General features: G+C 36.7%; 2 protein-coding genes and 1 non-coding gene across 3 annotated transcripts; 1 reads left to right on the top strand and 2 right to left on the bottom strand.

Moving 5' to 3' along the window:
* Positions 1 to 236: 236 nt before the first annotated feature.
* LOC140153744 (gem-associated protein 6-like) lies at positions 237 to 5,996 on the bottom strand. The gene is made up of 2 exons (XM_072176575.1): positions 5,643 to 5,996; positions 237 to 2,256 (listed from the first exon to the last, which is right to left on the bottom strand). Exons 1-2 carry the CDS (start codon positions 5,804 to 5,806, stop codon positions 1,860 to 1,862), a joined length of 561 nt encoding a protein of 186 aa, XP_072032676.1. The 5' UTR covers positions 5,807 to 5,996; the 3' UTR covers positions 237 to 1,859.
* A 1,293-nt stretch (positions 5,997 to 7,289) lies between these two features.
* On the bottom strand, positions 7,290 to 9,567 carry LOC140153743 (uncharacterized). Its single transcript, XM_072176574.1, has 3 exons — positions 9,126 to 9,567; positions 8,226 to 8,749; positions 7,290 to 7,831 (listed from the first exon to the last, which is right to left on the bottom strand). The coding sequence occupies exons 1-3, from the start codon at positions 9,448 to 9,450 to the stop codon at positions 7,655 to 7,657; spliced, it is 1,026 nt and encodes a 341-aa protein (XP_072032675.1). The 5' UTR covers positions 9,451 to 9,567; the 3' UTR covers positions 7,290 to 7,654.
* A 789-nt stretch (positions 9,568 to 10,356) lies between these two features.
* On the top strand, positions 10,357 to 10,477 carry LOC140153864 (U5 spliceosomal RNA). The gene has a single exon (XR_011859196.1). It is a non-coding gene; the product is annotated as a U5 spliceosomal RNA (small nuclear RNA).
* The last annotated feature ends 6,546 nt before the right edge of the window (positions 10,478 to 17,023 follow it).

Raw genomic sequence — 17,023 nt, forward strand, 5'->3', positions numbered from 1 at the left:
GTTGACTGCTTCATGTGTCTCATGTCACATAATACTCATAGCTAGGAATAAAATACCAGACTCATATCAAGTGGTCGTCACTTCAAATCATCCCCAAGTCATTTGGTTACGGAATGCTGTATTCCTAAACCATGCGACTTGGGGATGATTTGAAGTGAGTCTGGTATTTATTCCTAGCTATTATGTAAAAAGAGACATACATGTAGCAAGTGACAAGTGCATCATCATTTTGATATGGATGTACAAATTTGGAACAAGCATAGAATGTGCTCACTGAATCGGATACTAGCAAACATAAAAGCAATTTGATAAAGACAAAATCTGACATACATATTTTATTACTTTTTTATGTACATTTCTTTTCCTGCGAGTGAGGCTTTCACATATGGCATGATACGGTACAGTACATATACTAGCACTAGTAACCGAGGACAACAATTTACACTTGCAGAGTGGATTATTTCTAGTTGGCATTATAGGCCTACCATGTTCTCTTGATAGGCTCCCCCCCCCCAATAATAAACATCCCATCATTTTTTCAACCAGTGTTTTCGCTTGCATTGGATAGTGGCACTCAAGGTTCATTTCATTTTCGAAAGTGGCACTTCAGAACCGTGATGTAGTTGAGGCTCAGCCTTGATGATACTTTAAATTTATCGATGTATACCCAGTACTGTGCAATTAAGGCAGTATCAATACTTGTGTGATTTGCATGTTTGCTGATGGACAATTCCAACCAAAGTGGTCTAAGGGGTGGTAGGGAGGTGCCTGTGAAAAAACAAAATGGGGGTCCATCGCTATACAATTTTCCACAAAAATTGGGCCCATCAGTATATAAAGTAGGTAATGGGGATACGCATCCTGCACAAGAACAAATAAACACAATGGGGAACAATTGCTTGCTACGAGAGGAAACATGAATATATTAATAAGAAAGAAAGAACAATTTACCAACCCACAGTGTTACTATTAAACATGACAACAAATAAACACAAATTTGTATTTATTTGTTGTCATGTTTAGTTGTAACACTTAGGGTTGGTAAACTGTTCATTCTTTCCAATCAGTATACTTAAATCCAGAAAAATTCTGTCAAGTTTGAAAGAAAAGGGCTGTTTTTTCCAAATTTCCAGATAATGTTGAAAATGTTTGATGCATGTGGCAATTGTCTGATAATTTTGACAAATGACCATTTACAATATGACTTTTATCATAATTATTGTAGTGTGCAAAATAAACAAGAATAAATATGAAAATAAATATGTTTACTTGACCTCTGACTCATTTTGACAGATTACATCACACATGTATAACAACTTTTATATCAAAATGACTGGTACCCATCAGTTGGTGTTTATTGAAAAACCTGCTATTTATGCAACATTGGATCCTATTATTATTAAATGACCTTTTACCACTTCTACAATGTGTGCTGATTTTCAACTGGATTTTCATATGACAGTCTTGGTGTCTTGTCCATAATCTCTGGAAACTGATGGGTACCAGTGTGTATCAGTATCATACCACAGCAGCTGAAGGGAGTGTCCCAATATGCATTGCAGTGTTTCTTCTTGCTCCATAGCAAATGTATACAAAAAATAAGTAAGACCCACTTAGATATTGAGAGCTAAATTTAGTTTCACAATACTAAGGGGTCATATTTTTGACAACAAAAGACTAAGCACCCATGGATGATTTAAGCAAGTAAGAAGTGAGGGATTTTGTGTACAATTATCATGGCTGGACTCTGGAGCATGCAGTTCTATTGTACCGCAAAACATATTTGGAAGTATACTCCCTTCAGCTGCTGTGGCTCATACAGCATATATTGGCAGTCTATTATGGTGTCCTCCTGTACGTTATGTTTGATCCGTGTTTCCTGGTTTTGAGTTGATCAAAGCTTGCACTCTTCCAAGAATAATCTCATTGGTGCTGATACAGTTCTCAGCTTCATACGGCGGTTGAATGAATAATGCATCTGATATACTCAACAGTTCCCCTTCATCTCCAGATACTTGAACCGGTACACGATTACGCTCTAACCACGATTTTAGTTCTAATTTGCGATTTAACAAGTCTTGTGATGAGTACTCGGGCTGCAAGGTGGATTTTGTAAATAATCTGTCCAGCCATAGTCTGTGATCTTCAAGTAAGTGTTCCTCCACCTCACTCAGTATAGTTATACTTTTTATAGCATGTCCAACAACAACTTGGACTGGAATATTCTCCTTACATTGACTGCCAACTAACACAATGCTGTAAAAGAAAAAAAGACAATTGATGTAAAAGTTAATGTTGGCAGTGACAGGAGTCAGGACCAGAGAGGGCAAGAACTCTTGCCCCCCCCAGTAAAAACCCAAAATTACGACAAAACTGACAATTTTGTGCAAAATTTGTTGATTTTGCCCCCCCTTCTGAAATTCACTTTGCCCCTCAATCTCCCCCGAAAAAATTCCTGTTACCGCCACCGAATGTTGGAAATTTTCTGTAATGCCATTTCCTCCTAATTACACCTGCTTAGAAGTGAAAATATGAGTGCAGGGTCAGATTTAATACCACAGGACACAGTGGCCCAATCTAGGGGGCCGAACTGTGAGGAAATGCAAGAGAAAGTTGGAATAAGTTGTGCAATTGTGCATCTTCCTTTGGTCCTGTTTTTTAAAGCCTCCTATAAATCCTATTTATGCCCTATTAGGCCCGTGAAAGTCGATTTTGAGTTGGAGGGGATGTGTAGGAGCAACAAATTATTCATGATGATGTGTGAGATTTTATTCATTTTCCAGCTTTTTGCGTGAGATTTACTACGTAGTCGTGAGATTATACTACCTTGGCGTGAGAAAGTGAACCAATGCGTGAGACTCACGGCCAATGATTTGAGATTGAGAATATACTCAAGCAACTCAAAGCGAGCATTCTTAAAAGTTGTACATCCTCAAATGTGCTCAAAATTTGCAAACATGCACCAAATAAGTTTTGTTTGTCTCATCTTCACGTTTATAGGTAGGGATAACCATCAAAATTTCATGTTGACCCTATTGCTACAAAAGATTGTTTTCTGAGTAGAACTAATCAACAGAAGTATTTTGGTGGTTAAATGGTCAAAATCGGTCAAAACTTTTGAATTATGAATTATCAAAGTTTCCCATTCTGACCGGTCATTGGAGCGAAATAAAATGACAAGGTCCAAAAATAGCAGTTAGGGAGCAAAATTGGCATAAGCATATATTTACCTTTATATATTTCTTTATTTTAACATATTTGCAAACATGAAACAAGCATATTGTGAAAGTATCAAAGGGTTTCTTATGAAATGGCACTTAACTAGTCACTGGCATAACTTATTTTTTCAAACCAAGGCATTGAAATCATGCATTTAGAGGACATTTGCCAAAAATCATCCAAGATAGCCGATATGGCACAAAATCAAAATTGCACTAAGTAGGTGAACTTTTTTTCACAACCAAGAATTTCAATGTTATTGGGTTTAATATGACCAATTAGTAGGTGTATTTAAACAAAATCTTAAGTTTTGAAGGTCATTGACTCATTCACAACAATAGAGATTATCCTCATCATGCTCATGTGTATTCCTGTAGTATTCCTCATTCAAACCAAAGTAGCACTCAATACATTATGAGTATCTTTGTTCAAACCAATTCAATGCTTGACCTCGGAGTTACCTGCATGACTATCGCGGGCTATTTTGAAACAGTTATGGTTGCACATTCAGGTACTTCTTTTGAAAGTCCTAAACAAGGTATAGCCAGCAGCAAGTTGTAGATGTTATAGGCCTAAATATAAGAAAACGTTTAGGGTTAAGATCAGGTGAACAATACATCGAATGAGCACGAAACTTCACATTTATGTTCAGAAAGGTGTCTTCTTAACCTGATTTGAAAGGAATATAAAAATTCCAAAGGGAAGCTGGTGATTTAATTTGTAACTCGAGATCTACTTGTTCAATTTTTTAACCTTTTTACAGAGGGTATGATAGAGGTATTACTGGCAACTCTGCCAAATTACAGCTCAGTAGGCCACGTTTTTCACCTGATCTTACTGATTTGAATATTTTGTGCCATTCTTGAGCAGTGCTAAACTCAGCCACTGGCAATTAAGCGCACTGTGGCGATGGACCAATTTTGACTCACACTTACAGAAAAACAAAATAAGTTATGTTGCTGTAATTTGCAAGATAGTTACAAAATATAATTGGCAGTAACTTCCCCAAATTTTACAGAAAAATATTGAAAAATAAAAGAATGAGATCAATTTAGAAATGTATGTGCAAGCAGTGCACAGTTGAGCTCCCTGCATGTCTATGGGAGTGTTCTAATCAAGTTGATGGTTCATTGGTCATCCCTATTATAGGACCGCTAGTACAAGGAACTTATACGATGTCCTCATTCACAAACTGATACTATCTGTCCATCGTATAAGACTGTTACCGCACGGCAACTGGTTGAAGGAATATTACACAGTCAAGAATAGGCTCCATCATTTTTTTGTTCTGATCCCTCCCAGTCTTCCAAAACATCAAAACATCAAAAGCGTTGCACATTTACTTACTTAAGACTGTCCTTTTTCATATAACACAGACCAAGTAGGGCCAAGCTAACTAGAAATGGTCAAATTTTGGCAAGAAATCTCTCTCTGTAATCCTATGTAAGTCCCATAATCACATCGTTATCGGCGATCGCGATTTTTTTTTTTCTGAAGTTTCGCTGGTACCCAGTAGCGTCATGCATGTGACGTGACACAGCTAAAATAATCGACCGGAAATCAGGGATCATTAAAACGTCAACCAATTTCAAAACAAAGAAAGCAGTAAAGGGGCGCAACACTAAATAAGCGTCCCATAGGATAACGTGTGATTTCGCCTACTTGAGCGCCATTCCTGGCGTCCCTGCAATACTTGGCAAAATAAATTTGGTATCAAATTAAAGCTCTGTTTCTGTAGATTCCAAAACTTTTGTCGGCATATATCGATGACCGTTGACTTTTTTCGCTATTTCAGCGGTGCAAAAAATATGGCCTAAAATATACTAAATTCACCACTCACATTTCAAAATCGGAAGTTGTCTTCATCCGCCACAGAGAATTGCTTTTGAGATTAAATGTCCGGTTTTTCTGCATCTTATCATTGAAGACACTTGTCAATTCATATGAGCTGATTTTGAGTGATTTAAAGTGAACATGTCGGTAGATATGGTCGCTACAATCTCATATTCACTATGCACTATATTAGCGAATTTCGTTCTTACATAAAATGCGTAGTGATTTAGTGTTGCGCCCCTAAACTTATTGGCGAAGCGGTCCGAATTTTGAGCCATAAGTTTACGTGGTGAACTAATAGGACCGCTAGGAAATGTGGTATTTGTCATTTTGTGTATAATAATAAAGGTAGACATCTCAGAGCTGCGTGCGGAGAATTCAGTGGAAATCGTAGTGACGGAGGCGCTCGGGCTACGTCTACGACGGTGCACTACAATACTACATTACAGTCATTTAATACTACACCCATCGAATGTGTGTCAGCGATCCATGTAATTTAATACACAGCCGCCAGTAGTTGTGCCAGGTACACACATCATCATGCATTGCATGACACACTTGTTCCATTTTAATACCAGCTCCAAACAAACCTTTTCGACACAGGATCTATCGTTTGAACCCATCCTTTATGTTGCTTCTTATCGGCACTTTCAACGAGGACTTCTTTGTACACATATTTCCGCCAGTCAGTGGGTGAAAACAGCCTAAACACGTCTCCAGAAATTGCCACATTTTCGTCTGTGTAGGCAGCCATCTTTGTTTACATTCCCCCACATAAACCCTGCTTACCAGTAAACTTACGCACAAATAGCGGTATCGAAAAGATTATACGCTTGTTTGATGGCGGCTCTTGACGAAGGCTATAGTCGTGGGCATTATCGGAAAAGATCAAGGTTGTTTCGGGTTTTGGGTCCGGCTGATAGTGATCAAGTACCGGTACGGAAGTTTATAAGTGCCACTTTATAATTTGTAAAGATATATCAACAATTGACTTTCATCAAAATTTGGCAAATTGTCCGTGTCCATCTCTTCAGTCCTTTTGTGGTTGTTTTTCGATAATTTGTGTGTACAGAATTTTAAGCAAGTTATTTAGTTATGAGATTTTTTTTTCTAACTTTTCAGAGACGACTCAGCCATAGCCATACATTTAATTCGCAGGAGGATTTTAATATTACAAATCAATTTAGGTCTAATTTAACTAATAAAAAGTATTTTGCAAAAAAAAGTGACCATTCTTTTTGTCACGGCAGAGCAATTTTATCATCTGTTATACCTTTTCTATAGACAAGATGAGAATGTTTTTTTTCGTTTTAATTCTCCCAAGACCTAAATAGGAGAGGGTTACAGCTTACACTGCACTATCCCCATCCCTGGTCTGAGTCAACCTGGCACTACTTAGACCAACCTTTTACGTCTTTCAGGCAACTTGCCATTTTGTCTTGACAAGATACTCACGATGTAAATCAATTGTCAATCATTGAGTCTTTCATCAGCCAATCAATCAATAAATCAAGCCGGTAAATCAAGCAACTTAATTGAGCTATCAATGATTTATTGATCCATTTATCCACAAGGGGTTATGCAATAATTATGTCAGGGGGATTTCAAAATGGTCATGCCAAAAAAATGCTTGCCCCTCCCTTGGCCTGCCAAAAACCTCACCACCACTCGGCCTGACAAATTGCCTGCCCCCGGCCTGGCAAAATATCTTGCCCCCCCCCCCCTTTGACATGCCAAATGGGAGAAAATTGCAAACTTTATGGGCTATAGATATAGGGCCCAAGTGAGCATAGCGAGCAGGAACTTTGGCAAATTATAGAACGTTTCCATATACTGTTACCCGTAAGTTTTATATAAAAGGTATACCCCATGAATGTGAGTGCCAAAAGTCTATTGCCTCCCTTTTGACCTGTCAAAAAATCCAAAAATATCTACCCCCCCTTCGACCTGCCAAAAATTGTTGTGCCCCTATAATCCTTCCCCATGTGGATGTAGCGGTTTGGTATAGTTACTTGAAATTAGAAAATACGGTCGATCCTTCATGTAATTATTTCGTGTAATCTAATCCTAACTCTAACCCTAATCCTAACCCTAACCCTAAGCCTAATCCTAATCATAACCCTAATCCTAACCCTAACCCTAATCCTAACCCTAATCCTAACCCTAAACTAACCCTAACTCTAACCCTAACCCTAACCCTAATTTCGTGTAAAATTACATGAAGGAATAACCGAAAATACAGCGTATATAGGCTATAGCTTCATTATCATATTTGCATAATGATCTATCATATTTAGGCCTATGTCTAAGTTTTGTTTTGTTTGGTATAAACATGATACACACGCACATAGGCTCCTTTGCCTTATATACGTGAAATTTACCCTAAGGCAAAGGAGCCCATGTTCGTGTATCATGTTTATACCAAATAAAAACTTGATAGAGAGTTCCCGCTTCTGAAAATCCCAACAAGAAGTAGCCTAGCTAATTTTAAGGGTCCATGCCATTTTGCTGATGGGATTTTTACGGGAGGTTTAAGTTTTGCCTAAAATTCATGCGCCATTAGGCGAATCTTTACGGTATTATTACACGATTTAGGTTTCAATCACGAGTTGCACCACGGATCCGGAACACAAAATTCGGCAACACAAAAATATGTAAATGTACAGCATGTACAGACTGCATCATGTATCAAGCAAGTGTTCTCTGCCAGGTAGCAGCAATCAGGGTAGTCACCACAACATCCCCAGTCCGAACCCAAAATGTTCCATCCAAGATCAAACTATAAAAGAAAAAGAAAATGTTTTAGCTCATCCTCATTCTGGGGGAAAAACGTATGATCTTCATAATACGTATAGTCATGTAGGCCTACATACATGACATATGACAGGACAGTCATCCATTGATGACCAACATGTCCCGGGAAACATGTGTCCCTTCCATCAGGACAGGTGTCTTGAAAATTGTGCCAGTCCCCTCACTGACTAGACTTGTGCGTGCACGAGATCATGATGTATCATAGGGTCCGGAAGAATTTAAATATTGGAGGGTCCATATGAGACAAAATTATCAATATGCCCTGTGCATGGTACTTGGCCCAAACACCATGCACCCACCCCAAACACACCTAAATTATTGCGGGTCACTCCCGGGGGTCACTGTTATGTTTACTGTACCTTGGAATCTTCACATCCTGTCACCTTGCAATCTGTGGCACCACATGCTTTCCATTTCGCGAAAGCTTTGAGAGTTTCATTCAAACTCGGGAAACTCCTTTTGGTTCTCTCCATACCATGCATACCATCTGCCTTCCATGACGATGATGACAGATGCGATAGACTTTCCTCTAGACATTGCTTAGTTGTACAATCAAACAATGGAGAATTCATTGCAAACTGATAAAAGTACTCTTCATATTCTTGTTTGCAAGCAAAGAATCCGCGATGTTTGTAAGCCTGGTACGGTGGACACAATTGGTCCAGAGGTACACCCTGCAGAAGTCGTTCAGCAGTGTGGATTATTGAAGAGTGGTAGAAAATGGACGTTATAGCGTGGTTAAATTTGAGATGATAGGTCTGGGAATGAAGATTGCTTATCATGTCGTCATATGCAGAGATCAGTTGGTCTAAAATTAAGTCAGGGGTTCTCTTCAATAATTCCAACAGGTTGTGAGCAGAAGCGATTATCATGTTTTCAATACCTGTATCAACAAAATAAATACGTATGAGATTCGGAAAAAACAGCAGAGAAGATACAAATTCCCTAGACTTCTTTGAGCATATTGTCATATTGAAGTGCCCTCCCCCTCCTCCCGGGATTTGGACTCAATATCAAATCATATAATTAATTACTATTATACCAGTGCACCATGATTTTCGGGGGGCAATCTAAATAAATTTTGCACAACAAATTTGCCGGAAAAGTGGAAATATTGTAATTTCTGGTTTTTGCCTTAAAAAGTGGGGGGGGGGGGGGACTGGGGAGGTACGACATGAGATGTATAGACAAAAGTCAAAATAACCCCTATATATTTTGATATTGAATGAAGCATTTAAAATCTATGATTTAATACGTACCTTCCACCTGACGTTCATGGAGATATTTCTCGGGGATGGAAAGCTCACTTAGTTTCTGCCATTGTTGATCGCCTCGAAGGAGAGATATAATGGAAACAATATTTTGTCCTGGTCCATGCTCGTCATCTTTTAATTCTGAGGTCATGGAAAGACTTACATGGTCAAGTGCGTATGTAGCTTGAAGACAATCACAATCATTTAAATTGCTAGGTCTAATTATCTCTACTGATTGTGTTTCACTTCGAGGCAACGATAATACCAAACTGATACCAGTTGCTAACAGTAAAATTGCCTTAAAACGGTGCTCCATAATTCTCTTCAACATGCAGTACGGAATTGCCACAAAAGTATAAGTTCCGATTTGCAGAATTAGAAATTCAACTCGGCGAATGAAGTCACAGGGAAATAAAGAACTGTTTAGAAATACGATAATTTGACAGTGGTTTAATATAGTTTGTTGACCGTTGACATGACATTGTGGACTTTAGTCAGTATTTATTTTATTTACAAAGCCACTGACATTCAACAATATCCGATGTTATGATCACCTGAGTTATATTTATATAATGAGTAGGAGTAGCATGCATGGGACTTGCCAGATCGGGTCATCAAACTTTCACGAGAGAATCAGATTTATAGATCATTCATAATGTTTCAATTATTTGTTTATTTTGGCAAACATGATCATGTTATCAAATAAAATTTCATGCGCGGGACCACGATTATAATTTTATGTATACTTTTGCGCCAAATACTTCGTTGAAAATTGTCACACATTAGAGGGAGGCGCCCTATTTAGCGTTAGCTTTTGATATTTAATTATTTTATTTATTTTCCACCCGACTTACGTGGGTAAAAAATAAATAAAATAATTAAATATCGTTTTAATTATAATAAAGTAAAAGATAGAAAAAACACACACAGCCTCCCCTGCCAGTACAGGCACAACATTATAGTGCCCTCAAGAGGATGGCTCAAAAGTTTTGATATGACCTTTGCTGCGCTCTACTATGACCTACAACTAATGATTTAAATTAAATGCTTAAACAACTGTGATATCAGTGTAGGTCATTTTTCATGTTTTAGTTTCCTTTTTAAATGAATAAATGCATTGATTCAATTCAATTGGAAGGAAAAGAGTCGTAAACCAGAAGTAGCAATTGATATGAAATTAACACCATGGAACAAGTATATTCAAATCTGGTACTCTACTTACTCAACCTAATTATCGTTACTCTGGTTTCTCTGCAATACACGCATAAATCTTTCGCCTTTTACTAAAGATTTCCGTGCAGAGGAACAAATAGATGAGTCTATAATTATTTTTCAATGGTCGGTCGCAAGACTGACCTAGCAAACGAAACAAAAGATAGAAACTTCCCTAGATACTCTTCTAAAGTATGTAGTGTAAACACAAAGCACTGATATTTAAATTGAAAATGGATTTTGAGCGATTTTCATTTCAAAGTATTGGAATAGAATTGGAATAAAATTATTTGGCTTGGGCATGAATTGAATTGGAATTAAGATAATTGTGAGCAACGAAAAAATGAATTGGATTGGAATTTTGAGTAGGCCTAATGTTTATAATTCAATGCATTGAAATTTGAATTTGTGAATTCAAATGAATTTTTGGGATTTTCATTTCAATGCATTGGAATCGATCTTGAATAAAAATGATTTGGCTTGGGCATGAATTGGAATTGAAATAATTGTGAGCAATGAAGAATTGAAATCAATTTTCTGGAGTGAAATAACATTATTTAAGACCCAACATCTCGGAAATCGATAGCTATATGTTAAGACAAAGCTAAACAGCATGACCGGGGTCATTTCCACCCAACCCTCCAACCTTCAACAGGTTTTTTTTTTTTCATGATAGAAATGCCCCAAAATTTAAATTTTGATAAATTATTGGCCTTACAAGGGCATGACCCAACTTTTCATGCTATCTTACAATGACGCGTAACATTTAAATGTGTTTCCAAATGCTGAGTTGCATAATTGCTGCACTATTCACACCATAAAACAAAACATATCTCTACCAAAATCTGTTTTTAATGAAAAGTGGAGGAGAATGAGGCTGTCTGATCGGTTCACATTTTCAACTCAAGAACTGCAAAATATGGAAATATAATAGGACTGTTGGTTTTCTTGGCTCATTTCCAATATAAAGATCAATGCAATAATAAGAACTACACTGTAGTTTTTTAGTGAAATTGCTAAAAGTGGAAAAATATCACTCATACCACAGGCTCACTCACCTTAAACGAAAGCAGTTGACAGAAAAACAACAAAACATACCAGATTTGTTAAAGGGGCACTTTGTGATCACAACCTCATCTTCCTTACTCCAAAAAAAAAAAAAAAAAAAAGAAGATATTTATACCATAGAAACCCAGGACTCCTCCCCATTCCAAAAAAATACAGCACTAATTTTTTGAGATTAAAAATATATTATCAACTTCTGCCAAACAAAACACAGCTCAATCCTAATTATTCATCAGTTTAGTTCTAACTGGCAATAAAAGTTAAAATTCCCTATTTGGCATTTTTAGGGTGTTTTTCATATGTGACAATCCATTCTAAAGACTTGAACAAAGTCTAATTTCAATTTATGCATTCTAATTATTGGAAAAGACATGTTTCATTCTTATGACCATCAATCATTTAATTAAAGTTTTACAAAAAGGTGAAAATTAGAGCAAAATTTTGGCATAAACAGAAGATTTTGAATGTTTAGACTTGTTCCATGTCTTTGATTTTTGTGACAAGTTTGTCAGAAAACATGCCGAAAATGCATGTAATTTGGCTGTTTTTTCAAGAAATTAGTAAAATAGTGAACTTTTTTATAGGATTAAGCCATCTTTCATTTGGCAGAACTTGGTGATATTTTTAAAAAATAGTGCTGTATTTTTCTGGAATGGGGAGTACATGTTTGTGTGCAAGTCTTTTTTGCAGATTTGGTTGTTTGACAAAGACATCATCCAATATGTATTTTCTGCCTGCCATCAGTTGGATATTACAACCCCGGGATTACAACACAGTAGCCTATGCAATTATGTGCAGCTCACAAATTCAATGTCCGAAACAATCAAAATTTTGAAATAAGTTTTCATGGATATCCATTATCTATTCAAAACCTGACACAAGAATTTGTCTCAGTTCAAAACCATACCCTGAAAAGAGTAGGCGTTAAGTAGCCTAAGTGTAAAGCTTAGGGGTGGTGCAATAATTATGTGTACCCGGGGGTGAATTATAGGGGGGGCAAAGATTTTTGGCAGGCCAGAAGGGGGGCAAGCATTTTTGGCAGGTCAAAGGGGGGTCAAGCGATTTTGGCAGGTCGAAAGGGGGGCAAGCAATTTTTGGCACAGATATTTTGGGTACCGTTTCTACATTACGCCCTAAAAAGGCATAGGAAAACGTTAGGAACACATTCAAATATGCAAAATTTCCTGCTCGCTGCGCTCAAAATCTTGCATGTGTAAGGGGGGGGGCAAAGATTTTTTGGCACGTCAAAGGGGGGGGGCAAGTGTTTTTTGGCAGACCATTTTGAGAATTCACCCCCCCAGGGGTACACATAATTATTGCACCACCCCTTACTTCCAAAATAGTTGATAAAATTTGCAAGCTACACATGTACATGTAAACATCTCAAAAAAAAGTAACTAACCCCCCTTAAATAATGACCATTATTCAAAAACGGGTGATTGTATTACAAATCTGTAAAATGCGTTGGAAGCAGAATTTATTTCTGCACATCTCGTATGTAGTCCTAATCTCTATCATTGTTTTAGTAGGTTTGGGGATGAGTTTACTGAACAACTTAATTATAATCAACAAATTCACACGACACTAAATGTGTTTTGCTCATTTGTATTCCAAATGTTTTATTTTTTCCCATTTTACACTTCTAATACAATACATAATAAACATTAACAAAAATAAATTTATAACAATATAACAAGATGAAATAACTGCAGGATACATTAAGTATTAGAACATACAAGGCACATTTTGGAACCAAAATCATTTGGTGATGGAGGTAATACTTGAACCTGATATTTTTTTTAAACATGTACAAATCCTGAGTGTCCTTGCAATCTACCCAGCAACACAATATTTTTAAGCATTTTTAAAACCTTTAAATGTTGGGTTTATCAAGATCATGAAAATGATAAGAACGATTATCAAAATGTTTTCATATAAATGTTGACAAAATATTTGTGCACAACATTTTGAAAGAAAGCGCTTGTAGAAGTTCAGGCCCGTGACGCAGGATTTTTTTTGGGGGTGCTGATTTTGAAAAAGTGGACTTTTTTCCAAGGGGGTGATTTTGTGAAAAGTGGACTTTCTTCCCAAAATTTGGACCATTTTTGTCCAAAAAAGCGTAAAAACCTGATTTTTTTTTTTTTTCGCTACGCTCGCAAATTCTGAAATTTTGGAACTTTTGTATACCTTTTCAAATTTGGGGGGAAGTGCGCACCCCCCCCTGCGCGTGACGGGCCTGTAGAAGTTTTAAATAGCGATAGTTGCAAATGTATGGCAACATTTCAAAATGCTCTTAAAAACGTTTCATAACCTTTATATAATTCAGGGTATATCCTGTAACCTTAGACCCTTGGGCTGATTGAATATGTTTTAAGCATAGACCCCAAAGTGTGTGTGGAACCTATCACCACTGGATTGTAGATACACTCTTGATAACCCCAACATTTAAATGTTTTCTGGCAACCTTAGTTTGCTGGGTATATGAATATGTTAGGGTGTCAAGTTTTCAAATCAATACTGCATGTGAATACCATATGTGAATCAATATAGTAATACACACCAACTTTTCTTCAAAGAAATGAATACACCAAATATTCTTTGCTACGAACTACAGTATACTGAGAACTGTGTGTAGAATGGCTTCATTCAGTTGACAAAATATATATACGCCACATATTCTTTACTACAAACTACATCTGTATGCTGAGCACTTTACATAGAATGTCTTCATTCAGTTATTGTATTGATTAAATACCCAACAAACACACGCCAACAAATTTTAAGGGGGTACTACACCCCTGTGGTAAATTTGTGACTATTTTTGCATTTTTCTCAAAAATAATAACACACTGGTAACAAAAGTTATGTATAATATTATTGGGGCAAGGAATCCAATTACTACACTGAAATTTCAGTGACTCAAGCCAAGCGGTTCAGTATATATGATAAGAAATGAGGTACATCATAGCGGTACCTTATTTCTTATCATAAATAATCTAACCGCTTGTCTTGGGTCACTGAAATTCCAGTGTAGTAATTGGATTCCTTGCCCAATAATATACATAACTTTTGTTACCACTGTGTTATTAGTTTTTGAGAAAAATGCAAAAGTAGACACAAATTTATCGAGGGGTGTAGTACCCCCTTAAGACAATGTAAATGTGTTATAAACATGTTTTGGTTTTGGTCAAAACGTTTCAATAACATAGATATCAAGTTATATAGAGGTCATATAGAGAAAACATATTTAAAAGGTTTTATGTGAAAAAACAGTGCAACAACATTTTTAAAATGTCAAAATGCTATTGCAAATTTGGGGCAAACATTTTTGCAAAATATTTTATAAACACTTATTAAATATAAATAGCACTGCAGTAGAATGCTTTGGAAGTTTGGATCAAGTTTGAAAAAATATTCTATGAATGTTATTAATACGTTTTATACCATTTGTATAACCCGACATTAAACATGTTTTGTGTTTGCTGGGTACACATACATCTTGTAAATGTCTTTAATGAGCAATTGATAAAGTAAATACACTATATTTACTATTTACTACATGTCCAAACTACAAAAATGTGAAATGAAAGACTATCCTTCTAATTCTTACCATAAGCACCAATGCACCCTGTTTTAATTTTCCCTGCATATATTTACCACACACATCTACATGTATTGCTTTTTAATATGTCCTGTAATTCACAATTCATTATTTATAATGTTCCATGCATGAAGCTTGAGATTTAGGTAGAAATTGGCTTTGCATAAAAATACAATTTTATTATCACACACAGAATGACCCGAGAGCATTCACAGCTGCATAATATAATCTGTACAATGATATAGTGATGTAGCATTGAGGTTGGAAGGCACACACACGTGAGGTTTACAGATTCTGGTAGATATCTCTTTTCCCCCAAATTTGTCTTACAATTGATGAACATGTAGAAGGTATAGCCAGTGGCTAGCCAGGAATTTTTTAGGGGGGCAAAGTGAATTTCAGGGGGGCAAAATGGGCAAATTTTTGTGCAAAATTGCTGCAAGAAGTGGAAATTTACATGATTTTGGGGTTTTTGCCTCAAAAGTGGGGGGCAAACTTGGGGCAAGAAAAATATTTGGGAGGCAAATGCCCCCAGAAGGCGCTGCCACTGGGTATAGCCAAGGTATAGCTAACCTTAGCCAGAAAAGCCAAAAGGCAGAAACTGTAATTCAATCCCCAGCTATGATCAGTTGAGATGTTTTCCCCTTTTAGATTTTGTATCCCTCAGAAGAATTGGAAAATTATTTATCAGTAAGAGTTCATCTTCAGCTGCACTTCAAATTACCATAAAAATATGCATAGGGCACAATCACCATAAAGGAATGTAACAAAGTATAAAATTGGTAACTATTAATATGCAGATAACATACTGTTATATCGGAAGGAATTGGTCATCATTCATAAATTCACACAGAAAAACTGTAATTTTCAACAAAATTACAACATATAATTAAGTTTCATATCCTGAGTGGTCATCAATTCCAAATATTTGTCATTCGCCAGCGAAGTGGTTACGTAACTCCCTGGTAACTGGATCACACACCTTTTGGAACTGATGGTACATGCCATAGACTTTGTGTTGCGATCATTTTGATTGTGGTGTAGAACTCAAAAGCGTGATCCAGTTGACATGATGATAATCGGATTACATGTAACACTTCGCTGACGAATAACCATCTACAGTTATTTAATGCATACATAGGATGCATCCGATGCGATGATACGATATATGTGACACGATCAAGGGAAATGAGTCGGATGTCGCTAATAATGATTTTGAGATATTGGCAGAGACAGTGTTAAAATTCTTTTGTTTTATATTGTTTTCAGCTATTGATAAATTGATGTAACTTCGCACAGAAAAGTTGTATCAACATGGGGTTTTCAGTTTCTGAAAGCTCTAAATGTCCTCTTTTGAAACCTCTGTAAAACTCATTTTCGACCAGGGTCGACTTGTGACTCATTCCCCTTGATCATGTCACATATTAACGCGGCTGTGTACTCTAGCCATTGTTTCTTTCTCAAAATTGAGTTTTTATGATATGTTTGTACCTTGTTATGTTTTTTATAAATACAAGGAATAAAAATCCAGATTTGTAAACTCCAACTGCAATATTTTAAGGATTTTATTTCACTATTCCACTCGTGTTTGAAAGTGAAAAGGAAAGAAAATCTTTGTTGTACCAGCAAGGTACACGCGCAACAACTCATCGCGTTGCGTATCGCGCAATTTGTTAACGATACAAATACGCGACGACATGCTAACGCTTATCTGCATGCGCGGGCGCATCTTATGGAAACACCACGGAAGCACTGATTTCACAAAAACCTAGTGGTCAAATGGCTCCGCTTTTAGCTGATAAAATGTGGGTTTTTCAAGTTCTTTCCCCGATTTAAATATCAAGTTATGAATGGATTTCGCTCAAACTTCTCAAGGGGCTGTGGATTTACCCGATGTTCACGTAATATAAGTTACAAAAACGAAAACTGTCGCATTCTCCTGTGAGATTCGATGAAAGTGCAAAATGTGACCACTTTAAACTTCAACGGCCATTATTTCAATGTTCATTTTCTCGGTAAAATATGC

Source organism: Amphiura filiformis, chromosome 5 (assembly GCF_039555335.1).
Source record: "Amphiura filiformis chromosome 5, Afil_fr2py, whole genome shotgun sequence".
NCBI lineage: Eukaryota > Metazoa > Echinodermata > Ophiuroidea > Amphilepidida > Amphiuridae > Amphiura > Amphiura filiformis.

What these genes read in the sequence shown, in the direction of transcription:
- LOC140153744 (XM_072176575.1), bottom strand. Translation starts at nt 5,806, where the DNA reads ATGGCTGCCTACACAGACGAAAATGTGGCAATTTCTGGAGACGTGTTT. An exon ending in ATAGATCCTGTGTCGAAAAG is followed by an intron (nt 2,257 to 5,642) that starts GTTTGTTTGGAG and finishes TTTCTTTTACAG; the next exon opens with CATTGTGTTAGTTGGCAGTC.
- LOC140153743 (XM_072176574.1), bottom strand. Translation starts at nt 9,450, where the DNA reads ATGTTGAAGAGAATTATGGAGCACCGTTTTAAGGCAATTTTACTGTTA. An exon ending in CCATGAACGTCAGGTGGAAG is followed by an intron (nt 8,750 to 9,125) that starts GTACGTATTAAA and finishes TTGTTGATACAG; the next exon opens with GTATTGAAAACATGATAATC. An exon ending in CAGGATGTGAAGATTCCAAG is followed by an intron (nt 7,832 to 8,225) that starts GTACAGTAAACA and finishes TTTCTTTTATAG; the next exon opens with TTTGATCTTGGATGGAACAT.